The following is a 17,750-nucleotide window of genomic DNA, read 5'->3' on the forward strand; positions in this document are numbered from 1 at the left end:
CTGAAAAACTATGCACAGGTGCACCTAGGGCAAAAGCTGCTTTAAACATGAAAAAAAGGTTGATTTAATTTAGTTAATAGATGGTCATTGATTAATAATATTTATCTAATCTAAATTTAAACTTTCTCTTTTTTTTTTCGTTTCATTTTTATCCAGTTTATTAGGGTTTCTATAAGTTGCTTTGGTCGCTTTCACTTTCGTTTTCGAATTTGCCAATCAGAGTAAAGTATGAGGCGGAGCGACAAGTGCAGCCCCCGTCCCACGCGCAGCCATTCTGCAGGCTGCATTAAGGTCCTTCACGGTGGATGTCTTCGCTTGGTCCAAATCCTTCGGCTGTCATCATGAGTGTCTCCAGCAATCCAGATGGTGACGTGAGGGTTCTGGTAATGTACACCGGTGGAACTATAGGAATGTCTTACGGTACTCAAGGTAAACGATAACGGCAGCGCTCACACGATTGTATGAGGGTTCACATTTGATACACGACTAATCTAATATTGCACTCTATTGAAAGATTATGTACAATAATGTACAACGGCGTAAACATTAATGCATTGGTATTTAATGTGTCCAAATGATAATCTTTAGTATGTATCTACAGTTGCCCTGTATTTGTATATATACATATGGCATCAGGTGAGCAGCATGATGCTGCAATAATGGATGCTGCAGTGTCAGGACAGCAGCCCTAGGACCACATTTCTAGGCGGTGTCATCATGCCCATGTTCAACTGTGATCGTGTTAACAGTCAACTGTGGGTCATGCATGTGCACGTAATTACCTGGCTTTCCAGTAGATGCCGCGACAGTCGAATGCGGAAAAAAAATAAATTAAAAAAATGAAAATTAATGTTTTTAAATGTCTGTGTAATTATTTGACTGTATTGTTTTCTTGGTATGTTCTCATGTTCTCATCTTGCACCACTCAAGCCACGTCCGTTATCTTGAGACATGTGTTTCAATTGACATTGATGATGGTTTTTGAAAACAGTTTTAGCGCATTAAATTAACTTGATTTTTTTTTTTTTTTTTTTTTTTTTTTTTTTTTGTAGCTCAGTTTTTTATTGTCACAAAAACTACAAAAACTACAAAAAAAAAAAAAAAAACTACAAAAAAACAAAAAACATAATAACAATAAATAAATAAATAAATAAATAAATAAATAATCAAATAATCAAACTATCATGAAAAAAGTAGGCCATCACAGATTCCGGAACATTTCAAGCAGCGCAACTGTTTCCAACACTGAAGACAGAAGCAATGGTTGCTGAAAATTCAGCTTTGCATTACAGAAATAAAATATATATTTTAAAGTATATACAAATATAATGCTGTTATATAGTACCGTTAATTCAAATTTAAATTTTTCACAATAGTATTTTTTTCTTTTTGTATTGACAAACATTTTTATCTAGTTTATGTAAGTTTCTGTACTTAAACCTAAGATGGGATTGTGGCCGTACACTCCGTAGGTACGAAAGCTTGCAATCACTCATACTCATAGAAACTTGCAGTTGCTTTGGAATGCATGTTTGCTTTTAGCTTTCACTTTCGCCTTTCGAATTCGCTCAAGTTGGCATGGCCTGCTAATTAGAGTTAGCATGGGGCAGAGCAATAAGTGCAGCCCCGTTCAAGGCACAACCCGTCACCTTTCTGATGCATGATCAGGACCACATTTCTTGGCGATGCCATCATGGCAATGTTTAACTGGGGACTGTGTTAACAGTCGACCGGTTGACAGTGGGTCATGCATGTGCACACAATTAATTTTACCTGGCTTTCCAGAAGATTTTACAGAGCACAGCTTTAACCAGCTAAAGAGAATGTGACCTGAGACTGCCTTGGTGATTTATAAAGGGTACCATCATCATGTTGTCCATACAGACAAGGATGAGGTGCCCTCTTAAGGCCGGCAGGAAGGTTTTCAGGGCCATTATTTTGAGACAGTTGATGTTCCGGTATTGTAGTTGATGTCTGGGAGGGGGCAATATTGAGGCCAAGCATCCTCTGGAAAACTTTGAGGGGGTGAGAAGCCCCCAGTATGAGCCATGCCTCTAGTTGCTGAATTGTCAGTGAGCATTCTGGCACGAACCAGGCCCAGATTTGGGCCAAATCGATAACTGTCCCTTTGGAAGACGAGCCCCTGGGCTAGAAGACAAAAAGTTCTTGGCTACACAAGCCAAAAATGGGGATTCCCATCTGCTTCAGGGGGGAAAGAGCTGCATCCATGCACTTTTAAAACTGCACGGGGGCCACAGACAGTTTGAAAGGCAAGAACATGAATCTCAGGAAAGTTAACATCCTCAATGGGCATCTCAGTTCAGGTGTCTGAAACCGAGGATGGGCCTAAGCCCACTATCTTCCTTGGAAACAAGGAAGTAGCAGATGTAAAGGGGTCTGCAAGCAAACTGGAGTGAGTAGCTTTGTTCTCTGATCTGCAGAACCCAGCTTATGACACCCGGGATGGCTTTCCAAGGCTGGAGCCAGGCAGCAAGTTTTTTTTGCGTGACAGATCCTGATGACTGCTGTAGCTGACAACGGGGACAAGTTCTTGATGTCGGGCTGCTGGGATAATTGGTGTGAAACTCTGAGAGTATAGCACAGGATCTAAGATATCCTCTCACGGCATCCAAAATCTTTTGTCCGGTCCATATCCCTCCGAGTCAACCAGCTATTCTACTCAATTGCCCCATCCTTTGGATAGAGGAACAAGAGACTCATGGTAAGATCTGAGGAGTGATGGAAGGTAGGTGCAATTCTGTATTGTAAAGGTAGTTTTAAGTGGTAAGTGGTTTCATTTTAAATTGTTTTTGCATGATAAATGGACCAATAAAGCAGGGATTAGCAGCAGGGCAGCTGGAGGTGGATCTACTTGGTATAGAGCCAACCTTCTGCCCTGGATGATAAGCAGAGGTGGCGGCTTTGCTGTGTGATGGCTCCTGTGCCTACTCACTGTCCTTGACAGGTGGACATGAGCTGAGTTCCATACCATCTCGCTCTACTGGAACCAATGGTTCACAGTTGTAACTTCTAAAGGATCTCCTGACCGGGGAAACAGGGGCAGCTGATAACTGAGCATGCACTGAATGGGTTCTGCGTGTACTCACACCATGGTAGGTATTGGCTCCATCTGTGCCGATGAATGGGGCAGTATGTCTCAGCTGCTTGTACGAGTAAGAGACCCATGGTGCTGGGTGACAAAACAGACATGGTGCAAATATTCTTCATCTCCTTAAATGAGGAAAAGGGCTACTGAGTTCAGTGTATTAACATCTACCTCGACTGATAGGTCAGGGCTCCACCCCTCATATCTTACCAACACTCCCATGGTGATTAGTGATTTAGCCATCTGCTCTGTGTCTGTGGTGGGCTCTGGCTCCGCAGGGACAGTAGCTGTGGATGTGGATGGATTAAAGTCCTTGTCTCTCACGCAGACTGAGACTTGCCTGGAAGAACACACACAGGCTGTCATTGTTATAATGGACTAGATAGCACAAATCCAAGAAGTATGTCTCTCAGTTAAAACAATTCTAAGGGCCCCGGTCACAGAAGGGGCCCAGCAGAATCCCATATTTTGGCATATGATTTTATGATCTATTATCTACAATAATCTATTAGGATGCATGCTATAATGAAAGCACCCCTTTGTGTCAAGAGCTTGTGTGTCCTCTTAAGACAGTCGTTTACAGATTGGTTCTGAACATCTGACTCAATGTGCATCAGGTAGATGGCAGACAAGAGATGGCAAAATCAGAATACCACAAGAGGAAAGAAAAACAAGAAAAAGAAAAGAGAGTGAGATGAGGAATACAGCTAGTCACCCAGTTTTTCAACAAAACAAATCTGTTCCCTGTTTTGTGTTATGATTCTGAAGCTAGCCTGTATGAAGCTGAACATAAAATATAAATCACTCCAATTTTCATCCACTGCTAGTCGCAACAATATTCCAAAAATCTATGTATTCCCATGTACTTAATGAATAGTAATGGAGAAGCATTCATAAAAAGATTAAAGTTAATCAAACAACAATAAAACTACTACAGTGAGTATATTCAAGGTAGCACTGAAACAGCTCTCTTTGAGGAATTGTTTAGGCTGTAGTCATATAAATCTGCTTTAATTGTCCCAGGTAAGTTCATGAAATAAGCGTTGTATAATATCCAATTTGTGAGTGAATTGTTTGAATTGGATCATTTCAATCAATTGGAGAAATTAATGATTAATTCATAAATAGAACTGATTTGGCTCTCGAGGTCAAATCACTACTCCAGTGATTGCTGATTGCGTGTGCTGGTGTGTGAAACTTATGATTCACTCGGTGAATAATAATAAAAATACATTTCCTTGTTCTTGTACAAGCTATTCCTTGACTTATAAACTGTCTCTTCTGTGTCAGAAACAAATACTGGGATAGCCACTCATCCTTTGGCTGAAGAAGATCAGGGGGAGGAGGAAGGGACTAAGATTCCTGAAACAGAAGGTGAGCCTTAGAAAACATACTTTATTATTGTTGTTTAAATGTATACAATTTTAACTTTATCATGTAAATGGTGTCAGTGTGTAACAGCTCATAAGATATGTGTGTGTAAAGGATTTCTGAGTAGAGAAAAGCTCAGAAAGGATTGGCTTGATTACAGCAAAACCACAAATGGGTTAGACTGTATTTCATGCTTGATTTTCTGATATAAGCTGAAAGGAGGTTCCCAGAGTGCTTTAAGCAATAGAGATACAAGGGATACAAGATGTTAGAAGTGTTGTGGCACAGAATCAGTGACATGAATATACAGTTCCTTACTAGAGTAGCTATAGGAAAGGACTTTGCAAGTTTCCTGCAAATAGGGCATATGAGTGAAGATACTGTCTCAGTTGTGTGCCATCCACTAATACAAAACTACCACAGTGATCTTACACTTGAGTTGATTAATGAGATAAGACATCTCAATGCAATATATGCAGCTACTTTCCCTTCAGAGTTGTCCCCACTTAAGCTTTTAAATCAAATCTACAAGATGCAGCTCCAGAGTATGTTCAGTGAAGTGTGCATAGTAAGTGTAATCTTGTAAAGAACTACCTCAGATCAACAATGTCTCAGGAAAGAAATGGTCTAGCCATGCTTTCTACTGAACACGATTAAGCAAGGTGCCTTGCTGTGAGAAAAACACTATGTTTGGCACTTGTGAAATAATACAGCTTATACGATACTCAAGGTTACAATAGTGTTTGTGTATAAGAGAGACAGTACAATGGTATTAATTACTTGTACTGTATACAGCAGAGGTCTTCAACCCTGGTCCTGGGGACCCACTCTCCTGCAAAGTTTATTTCCAACCTGCTTCAGCACACCTGTATTTGTATTATCAAGCAATCCCAAAGAGCTTGATTAGCTGATTTAGTTGTGTTTGATTAGGGTGTGATGTAGTTCGACAAAGGAAGGAAGAAGTCAGAGTTGGATTGTCTGAGGCTCATGCTTTTCATTATAAAGTTTACAGTTACAAACAAGGGTGCGCTCATGAGCTTCAAGCAAAATCCACAGCACTTTGGCAATTCCTCACATAAACAAATTGGTAAGCACAGCCACGAGTCCTCAGTCTGTCTCCCTTTCTCCTGCTTTCCATTTCTCAGCGGCTTTTTACGGTCATTAGATTCCTAATGGGGGTGAGAAGGTTAAATCCATCTTGGCTTCACTCCATATCCTCTTGAAATTTGACTCTGGTGCTTAGAGCATTTCAGAATGTCAAGTCTTTTCAGTCAGTAGAGCTAAAGATTCTGTCTTTGAAGACTTTGCTGCTGATTGATTTGGCTTCCAGCAAAAGGGTAGGGGACCTGCAGGCATTTTTGGTCAACAAGTAATGCCTAGAGTTTGGGCCGGCTGACTCCCATGTAATTCTGAGACCTTGGCTACATGCATGTCTACATGCCCAGGGTTCCTACCACTCCCTTCAGGGACTAGGTGGTGAACCTGCAAGCGCTTCCCTTGGAGGATGCAGACCCAGCCTAAGCTTTGCTCAGAGCAGCTCTTTATCTGTTATGGAGGCCAGCACAAGGTGTGCCCTGCCCACTCAGGTTGTGAGCTCACTTGACGCCTCACTGACAGATGTCTGTAGAGTTGGGCAACACCCAATGTTTTTGGTAAACTCTGTAGCCTTTGTAGTGAGCCAGCGTCCTCCTGTGTTCTCACCTCAAAAGGGTAGTAGCACCAAGAGGCTCTGGCTTAGTGTCGGCTTTCTGCATCATAGTAAGTGCTTATTTTGCTCCAGAGAGTTCCCTGTTGGGCAAACCCTGTTGAGTTCCTACATCACCTTCTGCAGCCAGACGTGGTGGAGCGTCTGGCTCCAGGCCTTCATTTGCTGTATTCTTGAAAACAGGTGGTAGGCTGGGTGCCCATATGTAGAGACTCTGAGGGGATCCCATGTGTGTATTCTTTGACGGTATAGCTTCTAGACCTATGTTTCCCCTTGGCAGAGCCTGCTCTGCCATCTCTACAAAGGTGTAGCTGCCCTAATTGGGTCTGAGCAATCCCAGAGACATCCATATTCAGTACAGCCCTATGCGGTTAATCCATATGTGTAAATTCCACTTAGAACCTCCCTGTGGAGGATGTGGCTCCACAGCATTCCTTTTTCAGTGGAAATAACACGGCTTCCCAGTGTCATCCAAGTCTCACTGAGTGGGTTGTGCAGGAACAGCAGTGATTGACCTTCTCTGCGTAAGCCCTGCCCTATCTTCTAATAGGGGAATCAGAAGGCTTGCACAGGGCATGGGAAGGGGCAGCATCAGTGGCGCTTTGGTAGTGTTTTTTCCAATTTGTTGTTCAAGACGAGACGCCGAAAGTGACCAACTAAAAAGAAACATCTCGGTTACTTGTATAACTCACATTCCCTGAAGGAAGGAACGGAGATGTCATGTCCTGTCGCCACAGTCGTTGCACCACTGCTGAGCGGCCGGGTCACCGGCTTGGCTCCTCAGCAAAAACTTGATTATGTGTTGCACCTACTGCCTATTTATACCCATGCTGCAGGGTGCGGCATTCAGATGTAAATATCGCATGCCAGTGTGCACTAGCTTGTTTAATTTACACTCAAAGTAGATTGGTCTCTACGGCAAAATTCCTAATTCGTCAGTCACGCCATGACATCTCTGTTCGTCCTTCAGGGAACAAGGGTAACACAAGAAACCCTAACATTTAGTGTTACATTTCATTTTGAAAGTTTCATTTGTAAATTATCCAATAAATAGACATTGCCACAAAGTTATTTAATATGTAAACCATTTTATTTATTTCATTTCCAGCATAAACAACAGTTTTGAAATACTATAACATATTTAATCTTATATGCTGTAACAAATTGGTAATACTGTGATAAGTATTTTTATAACACCTAATAATAGGAAATTTGTTTCAAAATATTAAACTGTGCAAGATTATACAGTATACATTGTATCAGATATACAAGATCATTTTGGCCCAATTATTGAATTTGGATCACAAACATGACAGCGCTTACATGACTTTGGTGTATTTGTTATTACGTGTGTATTTGTTCATAACTTTGCAGTTCTGTCTCCGGAAAAAAACGCTCTTGTTAAAACTCTACGCAAACTCCCTTTTCTGCACGATGAGCAATATGCACAACAGACTGGACTGTATGAGAAGACTCCAGAGAACACGCTGGTGGTGCCGTAAGTTCCAAGGCAGATGCACACAAATATGTACTCAGGTTAGAAGTTTGTGGAGGTGTTTATCTAGGACAAGGTCAAGAAAATGTTTTTTCATATAGCACATTTAAAAACAACTAATGTCTTTCAGTGTGCTCAGCTTTTCTACATTTCCATCTGAGAGCTCATATATTGCTATTCAGCCAAGGTTCAGACCTGTGTTTAGGTTTTGAAACTTTAAGAGGAGCAACGGAATCTAAAAAAACAGGAGCAGGCATTATTGAAAAGAGTAATCATCTCTTCTATTCCAAATTTTGAGTTTTAGCACATTCTCAGACAGAGTAAAGAAAGCCTTAGAGAAATGACTGGCTGTATCAGAGGTAACAACACGTGAAACAGACCCTGAGCAATATGATTTTTGAACTAGACCAGTCATTGTGACATTAAAAAGAACAGGTTTATGCTCAGATACATAAAAAATCAGAAATTTCAACATTAGGAAAACCAATGGTTAGGACAAGTTCAGGTGTATGACCATGTTCATGACTAGCACCAGAAATATGTTGTGTATGATTAAAAGAATCAGTGAGATCAACAAAATCCTTAACCAATGGCTTAGAAGGGCAGCAGACATGGATATTGAAGTCAACAAGAATAATAAGGCTGTCCTTAAGAGACACAACGTTAGACAGAAAACTTAAAAAATTACAGTAATTTGGGGTGAGCTCAATTAAAGAATAAAACTCACCGCTGTGAAGGCTCAATGGTATCTCATGATAATTTGTATGTATTTTACATAAAACGTGGTTCTACAAAACACATTTATTTCATGTTAAACTGACACTACAATGTGCAATACTGACGTATTTTCAGCATCTAAATGTAAAATACGGACATTAACGACACCTAAAACAACTTACGTATGAACAACTTTACTAACTTAACTAGCAAATCCTTAAGGATTTTGAAATCGCAGCATTAATTTTATTATTATTGTATCCAGTTGCTATAACAATGGCATTATTAAATCGTTTACTTTCATAATATGAAATGATAATATTTTGTTCTGCTCTGTGTGATTTCTGCTGCCAACTTCAAAAACGTTTTGAAGAATACATAATGTTACAATTCTACACTTTAAACCCTTAAAATAAATAGCATTTCTGCAATCATTTAGTCATTACTTATCATGTCATGTTTACTTTGTTTGCCATAGGACACAAAAGGCATGTTCTCTGACATGTGGTGACTGTTGTGACTGACTGAACAGAACCATAAAATAGACCAAAAATGGAACATAATTTTAAAAAAATAATTAATTTTATTTGTGCACTGAAATCCAGATCTTCAGAATTCATACAACTGCGAGCGATGGCACTGTGGTGATTAATGGGCAACAAATGTCAACAGATCTTCAATCACAAATTGTGTTGAGCGAGGAACAAATGACAGACACAAAAGCCAAACTTGATGCCCTATGAGACTACTAAAAGTCTGGGAAAAATGTGATTTATGAAAGGTATATGTTCGGGTTTTGCAAGGTGGAAGTGGACAAGCCTTTTGACAGCTTTCTCAAGAGGCTGCGGGAACGAGCACAGAGACTGAAATGGCAGGATGGCAAAATGAATAATGAGCAAACGCTCAGGACTGTGTTGCAAGTATTGTGAGGGTGGTCACAAAAAAGGCAGAAAGCGGTGTCCCACATATGGAAAGACATGTCGATCATGTGGTGTATTCAATCATTTCTCCAAGGTGTGTAAAGCCCAACAGAGAGACGACAGGGCAGGCTGAGTGAATGTAATGATGAATGATGGTCAGGATGAGCAAGGACCCTACAGTGAGGGTCGACTTTTCATTGCTGAGGAATGCATTGACACAGTAAAGTCCCTAGGTCCAAGATGGTTCATTAACCCGACACTTAAAAAATACAGGCCTGTCAGCTAGACACAGGAGTAACTTGTAATGTTATGATTCACATAATCAAAGAGAAACTGGATCTTGAAAGTCCCCTGCAGCTGAGTACAACAAGACTGAAATTGTATTCTGGTTCCACAATGCCTTCCCTGAGGAGATTCCACACAGAATGCACCGTAAAGGGCACCAAACACAAATTAGTCTTTGAAGTAGTAGAAGCCGATTAAGAGCCTCTACTCTCGGGTGACACATGTCAGCAGCTAGGACTTGGATCCCAGAGGAGCGTCACAAACTTGCTGCATGCTCAGCATGCCTCTCACAAAGCAGTTAATTTTCAGTTTAAAGGACGTGTTTAATGACTCAGTCGAGTCTGGCAACGTATCGCCAGTGCAATGCGCACCACGGAATTGGCCGGTGGCCTTGCAAGCCAGAGTAAAAGAGCAACTCGAAGTACATGAGAGATGGTCACATAACATCTGTCATAGAACCTACCCTATGAATCAGCAACATGGTAGTCATAGCCAAGCCAGACAAAGAAAGGATATGTGTAGACCCTAAACACCTGAATCAAGATCGCATTACCACATACCAACACTGAAGGACATTCTGTATAAAATATCCAAAGCATATCTGTTGGTACTGGCGGATGTTCATGATGCCTTTTTACACTGTAGACTGGACAATGAGCGCAATTTAATGACAGCTTTCTGGACACCATGGGCGCAGATGAGATTGTGTAAACTGCCTTTCTGCTTTTCAGTGGCACCTGAAATCTATCAATGCAAGCAACACATGCTGTTGATGGGACTCCAAGGCATAGAGCCCATCGCAGATGACATATTGGTTGTTGGCTGCAGTGACTCGGACGCAGAAGCCAAGTTAGATCACAACAAAAATCTCTGCACACTACTGGAATGCTGCAGAGCCAGGAAACTCCGACTGAATGAGAAAAAGTTCAAATTGAAAGCGTGCAAATTGTGCGCTTTCATGGGCACATCTTATCAATGGAAGGTTTACGGACAGACCCAGAAAAAACTAAAGCTGTTCTGACAATGCCGACACCACAGGATGTGAAGGCTGTTCAATGCTTCATTGGATTTATGACATATCTGGCCAAATTTCTCAAAAAGCTCTTGGAGGTGTGTGAGCCACTTTGCTCTTGGACAAAGGTGTTGCGTGGTACTGACTGCCCAAACATGAAAGAGCGGTTCAAGAAATAAAACGCATGATTACAGACATGCCCATTTTGAAGTATTATGACACTGACATGCCAGTGGCAATACAAAGCGACACCAGCAAGAACGGCCTGGGCTGCTGTGGCATTCGCCTCTTGGGCACTTTACTGAACAAAACTATTCCCAAATCAAGAAAAAATGCTTGAGCATGATTCGCATGTCAGAGGTTTTATCACTATCTGTTTGGCAGGAAGACAATCATAGCTGAAGCCGACCATAAGCCTCTTGTGACGTTTTTTAAGAAACTACTCCTGAGTGCTCCCAAACATCTCCAAAGCATGATGTTGCAGCTGCAAAACTACAACCTGACTGTCGTGTACAAGCCTGGCCCTGAGATATACATAAGTGATATGCTCAGCAGAGCAGTGCTTAACAAGCAGGTGTCCGATAAGCCTGGACTACTACAACATACTGTGAGTACCATGGACAGCTCCTCAGAGGAGGAATGACGAAGTACGCACTGAAAGACAAAATGGCCAGCTTTGCCGCAGTAGAAATATAATCCCTGAGTCAGATGCTCCTGTTTCTGCTTAGGTGTTAGCTGGAGATGGCCCAGCTGCATGGGCTCAGTGTCAGCTAAAGATGAAATAGCGGCATCGAAAGAAGGGGACTCCAGGTGGCGCAATGGAGCAGTGGATTGACGCCACTGATGACGACCGTTGAGACGGCCCTCCACACAGAGAGCGAGATCGACCAGATTGTCCAGCTCACAGGGAAGGTCAGAGGCAGCTAATTCATGATCCAACCCATCGAGGAAGTGAGCAGCAGCAAGAGTCTGGAACTGAATTGCATATTCAGTGACAGAGCTTTTTCTTTTAAACAAACAGGACAAGTCAGCCGCCACCTCATGCCCCCGGGCTGGTCAGTCAAACAACCTCACCATCTCCTGGTGAAAATCATCAAAAGCTGCACAGCAGGAAGCCCGAGAGTTCCATTCGTGGGACCGACCTGAGAGAAGTGTGAGAACATATGCCACCTTTGCCTCTTCACTGGCATAACGTCAAGGTTATAGTGAGAACACCAGAAAGCATTGGGAGAGAAAGGCTTGACAGGCAATCGGATCCCCATCGTAAACCGGTGGATTATTTGCTCGAGAGGATAACGTGCGTGGATGACGGGACACTGGTTAGCAGTGCCCCAATCCCGCTGATGATCATCAGCCAGCATGAGGAGCTCACAGAGTCGGGCATTTTGAGCGTCCACTTCCTGGGCGATGGTATTGAGTTGGGTAGAATGCTGGCCCAGCAAAACTCCTTGTTGAATGAGAGCAGAACGGAGCAGACTGTTCTGTCAGGAAATAGGCTGGATTCAGTTGCGTGTTCAGCAGAGACTTTATTGAACAGAAAGATCAGGTATAGTGTGGGATGCTTCAGCGGACAGTTCATGTTGAAGAACTCCCTAACACCCCGATGGGCAGGTGACAATGGCTGGCAGAAGCCGCAACCGTGGCAGCAGCTTAATAATCTGAGCATGAGGCAGTGTAGTCTACTAAGGAGTCCGTAAAGAACCAGAGAAGGAGGGGGCAGAGAAAAGCCCACGGGTACATGAGCGCACAGAGGATGCAGGAAAACAAATTTGCAGCTACAAGCAATGGAGCCTGAGTGAGACAAGACAGGACAGGTAAACTATGACAAACTATGGCAGTCACAACTATGGCATAAACCACAACAGTCTGACAAAAGAAGAGAAACACAGGGAGCTATAAAGGGGAAGAAAATGAGATAAACAAGAACCTAGTGTGGGAGAAGATGAGCTAACAAGCAAAGAAACAAGGGCGCAGAGAAACAACCATGCAGACAGCAAGCACGTGGCGAGCTGTCAAAACAAAACCATGCACACAACACAACACCACATCACACCGTACAAACACAGAGACAGCAATGATACAGGTGATTAGACCCAAGATCTGACTCACAATATCAGATATACCAAATATAAAAAAATAGAAAATCAGTGATGATAATCCACATTAGAGCTGTAATCGGGCCTTAAAAGTTAGGCCCGACAGGGCCCGAGCCCGACAAGTATATTTTGATTGGCAGCTTTTTAAAAGCCCGAACCCGTTTACAGCCGACATTATTCAAATATGCGGAAGCACACAGCTCTTTTGCCTTTTGTCAAGAATAAGTAATTTATACATGTTTTAACATAATTTATTAATGACTAACATAGGCTATAGGCCACTTGGAAGTTGGAACAAAGAAATAAAATAAGTCCTCTGTAACATTGTAACATCTTAGCACTCTAAATAGGGGAACACTTAGCCTATAAAGGGGCCAACGCGCCAGTAAAAATGACTCTTTCTTAAATTAAATTAAGATAAGTTCTAAATTAAGATGGGTATTGGCAATAACGAAACTGAGATAAAGGCTCCGCGGGATTTGCCACTTCTCTCCACAATCCGGCCTCAACGCGACGGTGAATAGCAGCTGAAATGTAACAAGAGAATAATGCCAACATTAGCCTATATACTCTGTCTATATTACTCATTTAAGACTCAATTAGTATTTAGTTATAATTAAAAAACCTTTACTCACCAAGATTAGGCTACATATTTTTGTGGAGGAAAATTATTGAATCCACTGTAGTTTCAGCGCGGTCCTGCGCTCACTGATGGCGCGTCCAGCAGCACCGAACACCCTTACACTGCTGCTGCGACTGTCTGGGATGCATAGTACTGATCTGGCTAATTTTGCCAAAACGTAATCACCAGAGGCAAGCCTCCGTTTCACCTCCTCAGCATCCATTTTCGCATCTTTCTTGCACTAATCGGAATGCATCACATGACCGCTCATTTACCGCGCAAGCCCGAGCCCGGCCCGAGCCCGTGTAAAATGATATAAATTAAGCCCGAGCCCGACCGAACCCGTTGGGTCCCGTTGGGTTTCATCGGGTTCGGGCAAAGATCTTCAGCTCTAATCCACATTCAATTATTTGACCATGTTAGAGATGTTTCACCAGATTTTGCACATTTACTAATGATATCCAAACATCTGAAGTATGCTGCATCCGCAAATGTACTTATCCATTGATGCACACAGTTTTTGCTTTAACTACAGTAGATGCCCCTGAAATATAATCCATTTTTTCCTTGATTTAGTTGATCTAACAAAACTGCATATTTGCCTATAAATGGTCACTGGTTTAAATAAGATGTTTTGTTTTATTTTTAGAGCTTGTTGTCAGTGTTTGGGAATTCACTAAACATTACCATTGTGCTGTTTTTTTTTTTTTTCTTTTTTTTTTTTTCTTTTTCCACCCCAGACTGTCCAAGCAGAATAAGAGGATCGTATATACAGTTATAGAGTACTCTCCACTCCTCGACTCCTGCAATATGACCGCAGATGACTGGGCCACTATCGGAAAAGACATTGAGGTGCTTCCTTTTTTTACCATCTTTATGTTTGGTTTTGAGTTGCAGGGCTCTTTGCTTACATTTTTTGTATTTTGCTGGGTGAAACATAACAGTGTAGATTTATTTTTTCCAGTCACCTGCACCTGTGCACCTAAATATTTTTTTCACAGCTGTACGCAGTAATTATCAGTCACATGTGATTAAAATAGTGGGATTGTTGAGTTGGACACAGCTGCATGTAATGACTTATAAACCGTGCTAATCATGATAAATCATTAGATTCTAGTGTTATTATCACTTTTATTATTATTATTAGGGGCCAAGCACCGAAGGTTTACATTCTGATTGCATTCTGCACCTTGCCCTGACAGTCCTCAAAAAGTTTGGGGGCAGTGGCACCTTGTGGTCAAAAGTTATAAAGAAATTGACAAAAATGCTAATAACTTCTGTTTACATTAGCCTGTTGTAATGAAAGTGATTTCAATAGATTCCATGGGTCAAGCCGAGAACATTGATACCCATTATGCCAATATTGGCCAAACTTCCTGTCCGCCATTTTGATTCATGTACAAAACATACATTTTCGAACTCCTCCTAGACCGTTAGTCCGATTTTCACCAAATTTGACTCAGATCATCTTCAGACCATGCTGGTAAAAAGTTATTTTTTAAAAAGGATTTCGTGTCGATATACGAAACTGTGTTCGTTTAGCGCGTCAACGAATTTGCTGGAAAGATGCCAAACTCCATCTAAGGCTGTATCTCTGCAAAGCTTTGACATATTGACACCAAATTTTATGTGTGCCATTGTCACCTCACACTGACCACGCCACATCAATTTGGTAACAGCGCCACCTATTGGTCAGAAGTAATACACTATTCATTAAACATTAATAATGAAATTTGCAAAAATGCTAATAACTTCTGATTGCATTAGCTTATTGTAATGAAATGATTGTCAATGAAATATTCCTTGGACCATGCCGACAACATACATACCAATTATACCACACTTCACTGAACTTTCTTTTCTGCCATTTTGATTAATATACAAAACCTACTTGTTCGACCTCCTCCTAGACCGCTGGTCTGATTTTCACCAAATTTGACTCAAATCATCTTCAAACTGTGCTGACTCAAAGTTATGGATTTCGTGTTGATAGATTAAACCATTTTTGTACAGTGCCACTACACATTTGAGGCATGATGCCAAAATGACTCTGAGGCTGTTTCTCTGTAAAGATTTGACATAATGACACCAAACTTTGTGTGTCATTGTCACCTCACACAGAACACACCACATCAATTTGAAAACAGCACCACCTACTGGTCAAAAGTGATAAGCCATTAAATTGTTATTGTTTGTATTTATGATTTTTCAGCCATTTCAATTCATATCATCCTAAAATGGCTTTAATTACTCATTGCTGTAGTCGGTCTGCTGCTCCTTGCCGTGCTTAGCTCCTCATTCTGCCTCTTTAGTGCTTGGCCCCACAATTGCTGCTTGCAGCTATATTTATTATTATCATCATTATCAAAATTAACTTTGTATTTCTGAGATTTTGCAAACATTTTCTATCATTTTTACAGGACAGCTATAATGAGTATGATGGTTTTGTCATTCTGCATGGCACAGACACAATGGCTTACACCGCCTCTGCCTTATCCTTCATGTGTGAGAATCTGGGAAAGCCTGTCATCCTAACCGGATCACAGGTAACATATTTCACCCTAAAATTATTTATTTACCCTAATGTTGTTCCAAACCCTTTAGACTTTTTTATTTAATTAAGCTTAATAAGGACTAGCTTTACAACCACCTTGTATATGGCAGGTGCCCATCTTTCAGCCAAGAAGTGATGGGAGAGAAAACCTCTTGGGGGCGCTGTTGATAGCAGGACAGTTTGACATCCCTGAGGTGTGTGTTTGTTTATTTGTTTGTTTTTCCTCTCTGTGAGAGATGCCTTTACAGCCATTACAAATGCAGTGCAAGATACCAAGATCCAATATTTGTGATGCTTTAAAACTCATATTTTGGAGCATGTTCACCAGGGCTGCAGCTATAAAATAGTTGACAAAATTGTACTATCAAATTAATTTTAGCATTATAAACATTTAAATAATAATAATAAAAAAAAACATGGAATAGAATTTTTTAAAATAATATACAGGAAAAAATGTTCATTTTTCCTATTTGATTAAATGCAGTTTTCATAAATTATTGCCAGTATATATGTCTTGCAGTACACTGTGTTTCTGACATGCCAAACATAGCACAATAAAGATACTTATAAAAATTTGATTATAATGCAGTTTGAATTGAGTGAGAAACAAGAAAAAGCCCTTCATGTCTGTCTTTCTTCACAGGTTTGCCTCTTTTTTCATCATAAGTTGTACCGAGGAAATCGTGTCACCAAAGTGGACGCTGAAAGCTTTAATGCATTTTTCTCACCAAATCTGCCACCATTAGCCACTGCTGAAGTCGACATAAAAAGTAATTACATCACTTCGAACATTTATACACAGTCTTTGAGTCTTTTAAACAATTACTTTACCAAATTCTTTAAATACTAATTTACTCTTTTCCTTCTCATATTACTTTAAAGCCTAATTGCATGGTTAAAAACAAATCAAAATATAGCTGCAAGCAGCGATAACGGGCCCTCACACCAGTGCAACCACAACACCAGGAGCATCAGGAAAATGGTGCCAGCGGGCACATGCATTTACAGTAATCTTCTGGCAGTTTGGATTTAAGGGTTACAGCAATGAAAGGGTTACACTTTAAAATCAAATGTGTGAAACACACACATACACCCACACAGAGAGAGGGAGAGAGAGCAGTCAGTGTGAATTTAAGGGTTACAGCAATGAAAGGTTTACATTATAAGATCAACACTCAGACACACACATAGACACACAGGGAACAAACAATATATGAAACTTTGGCAACACTTTACCAGCCAGTTTAATTTGTTGTTCTAATTATTTGAACTGAGCAATAAATGGTCAGACTCAAAAGATTTCTTATACTATCAGTGAGAGAGGTTTTAAAGATTAAAAAAATAATAAATAAAGATTTTAATGCTCTTTAAGCATTTATTCAGTAATTGTGTAAAGGTATTCTGACAGTACAGAATACCTATGCATTCTATGCAGTGTTTTTATTCTGATACATTGAGAATGAGCTCAATAGAATTAGACTTAAAAAGATTCCTTATCCTATGGTCCCTCTGGTGGTCATCCCTGGTATTACAGTCTTCATCTGCCAGATTATGATGTATGATATTTTTATTGATTTTGGAGTCTCTGAGCAAGGTAAAATGTTGAAACAAACTATGTTTCCTAAGAATGACTTGTTCTTTACATGTAAAAAGTTTTGAAGAGTTAGGATAATGCATTTTAAAGATATTATATTATATAAGAAAATTACTGTTACATTTTTACTGTTACTTTAATAAATTGCTGTATAAACACCGTTCAAAATATCCAAAATGTGCTCGCAATTTAGCATCTTTAGTATCTTGGCATCATGTTGACAAAGTTCGGTGTGAACTACTTATTCCTGCTTTGAGGAGTATGAATTTATTT

General features: G+C 40.6%; 1 protein-coding gene across 4 annotated transcripts in view; it reads left to right on the forward strand.

Annotated features, from left to right (window-relative positions):
- The first annotated feature begins 268 nt into the window (after nucleotides 1–268).
- The window catches only part of LOC127179572 (60 kDa lysophospholipase), a 33,125-nt gene continuing 15,643 nt past the window's right edge, over nucleotides 269–17,750 (forward strand). For all 4 annotated transcript variants that reach the window (XR_007829532.1, XR_007829531.1, XR_007829533.1 and 1 more), the window contains exons 1-7: nucleotides 269–429; nucleotides 4,397–4,480; nucleotides 7,557–7,680; nucleotides 14,070–14,181; nucleotides 15,750–15,875; nucleotides 15,994–16,077; nucleotides 16,527–16,653. Coding sequence is in view for 1 of the 4 variants with exons in the window: in XM_051133189.1 (XP_050989146.1) it covers nucleotides 306–429; nucleotides 4,397–4,480; nucleotides 7,557–7,680; nucleotides 14,070–14,181; nucleotides 15,750–15,875; nucleotides 15,994–16,077; nucleotides 16,527–16,653 (781 nt within the window). In the remaining 3 variants the exon portion in view is untranslated. The remainder of the gene's footprint in view (nucleotides 430–4,396; nucleotides 4,481–7,556; nucleotides 7,681–14,069; nucleotides 14,182–15,749; nucleotides 15,876–15,993; nucleotides 16,078–16,526; nucleotides 16,654–17,750) is intronic.

This window comes from Labeo rohita, chromosome 17 (genome assembly GCF_022985175.1).
Source record: "Labeo rohita strain BAU-BD-2019 chromosome 17, IGBB_LRoh.1.0, whole genome shotgun sequence".
Taxonomy (NCBI): Eukaryota; Metazoa; Chordata; class Actinopteri; order Cypriniformes; family Cyprinidae; genus Labeo; species Labeo rohita.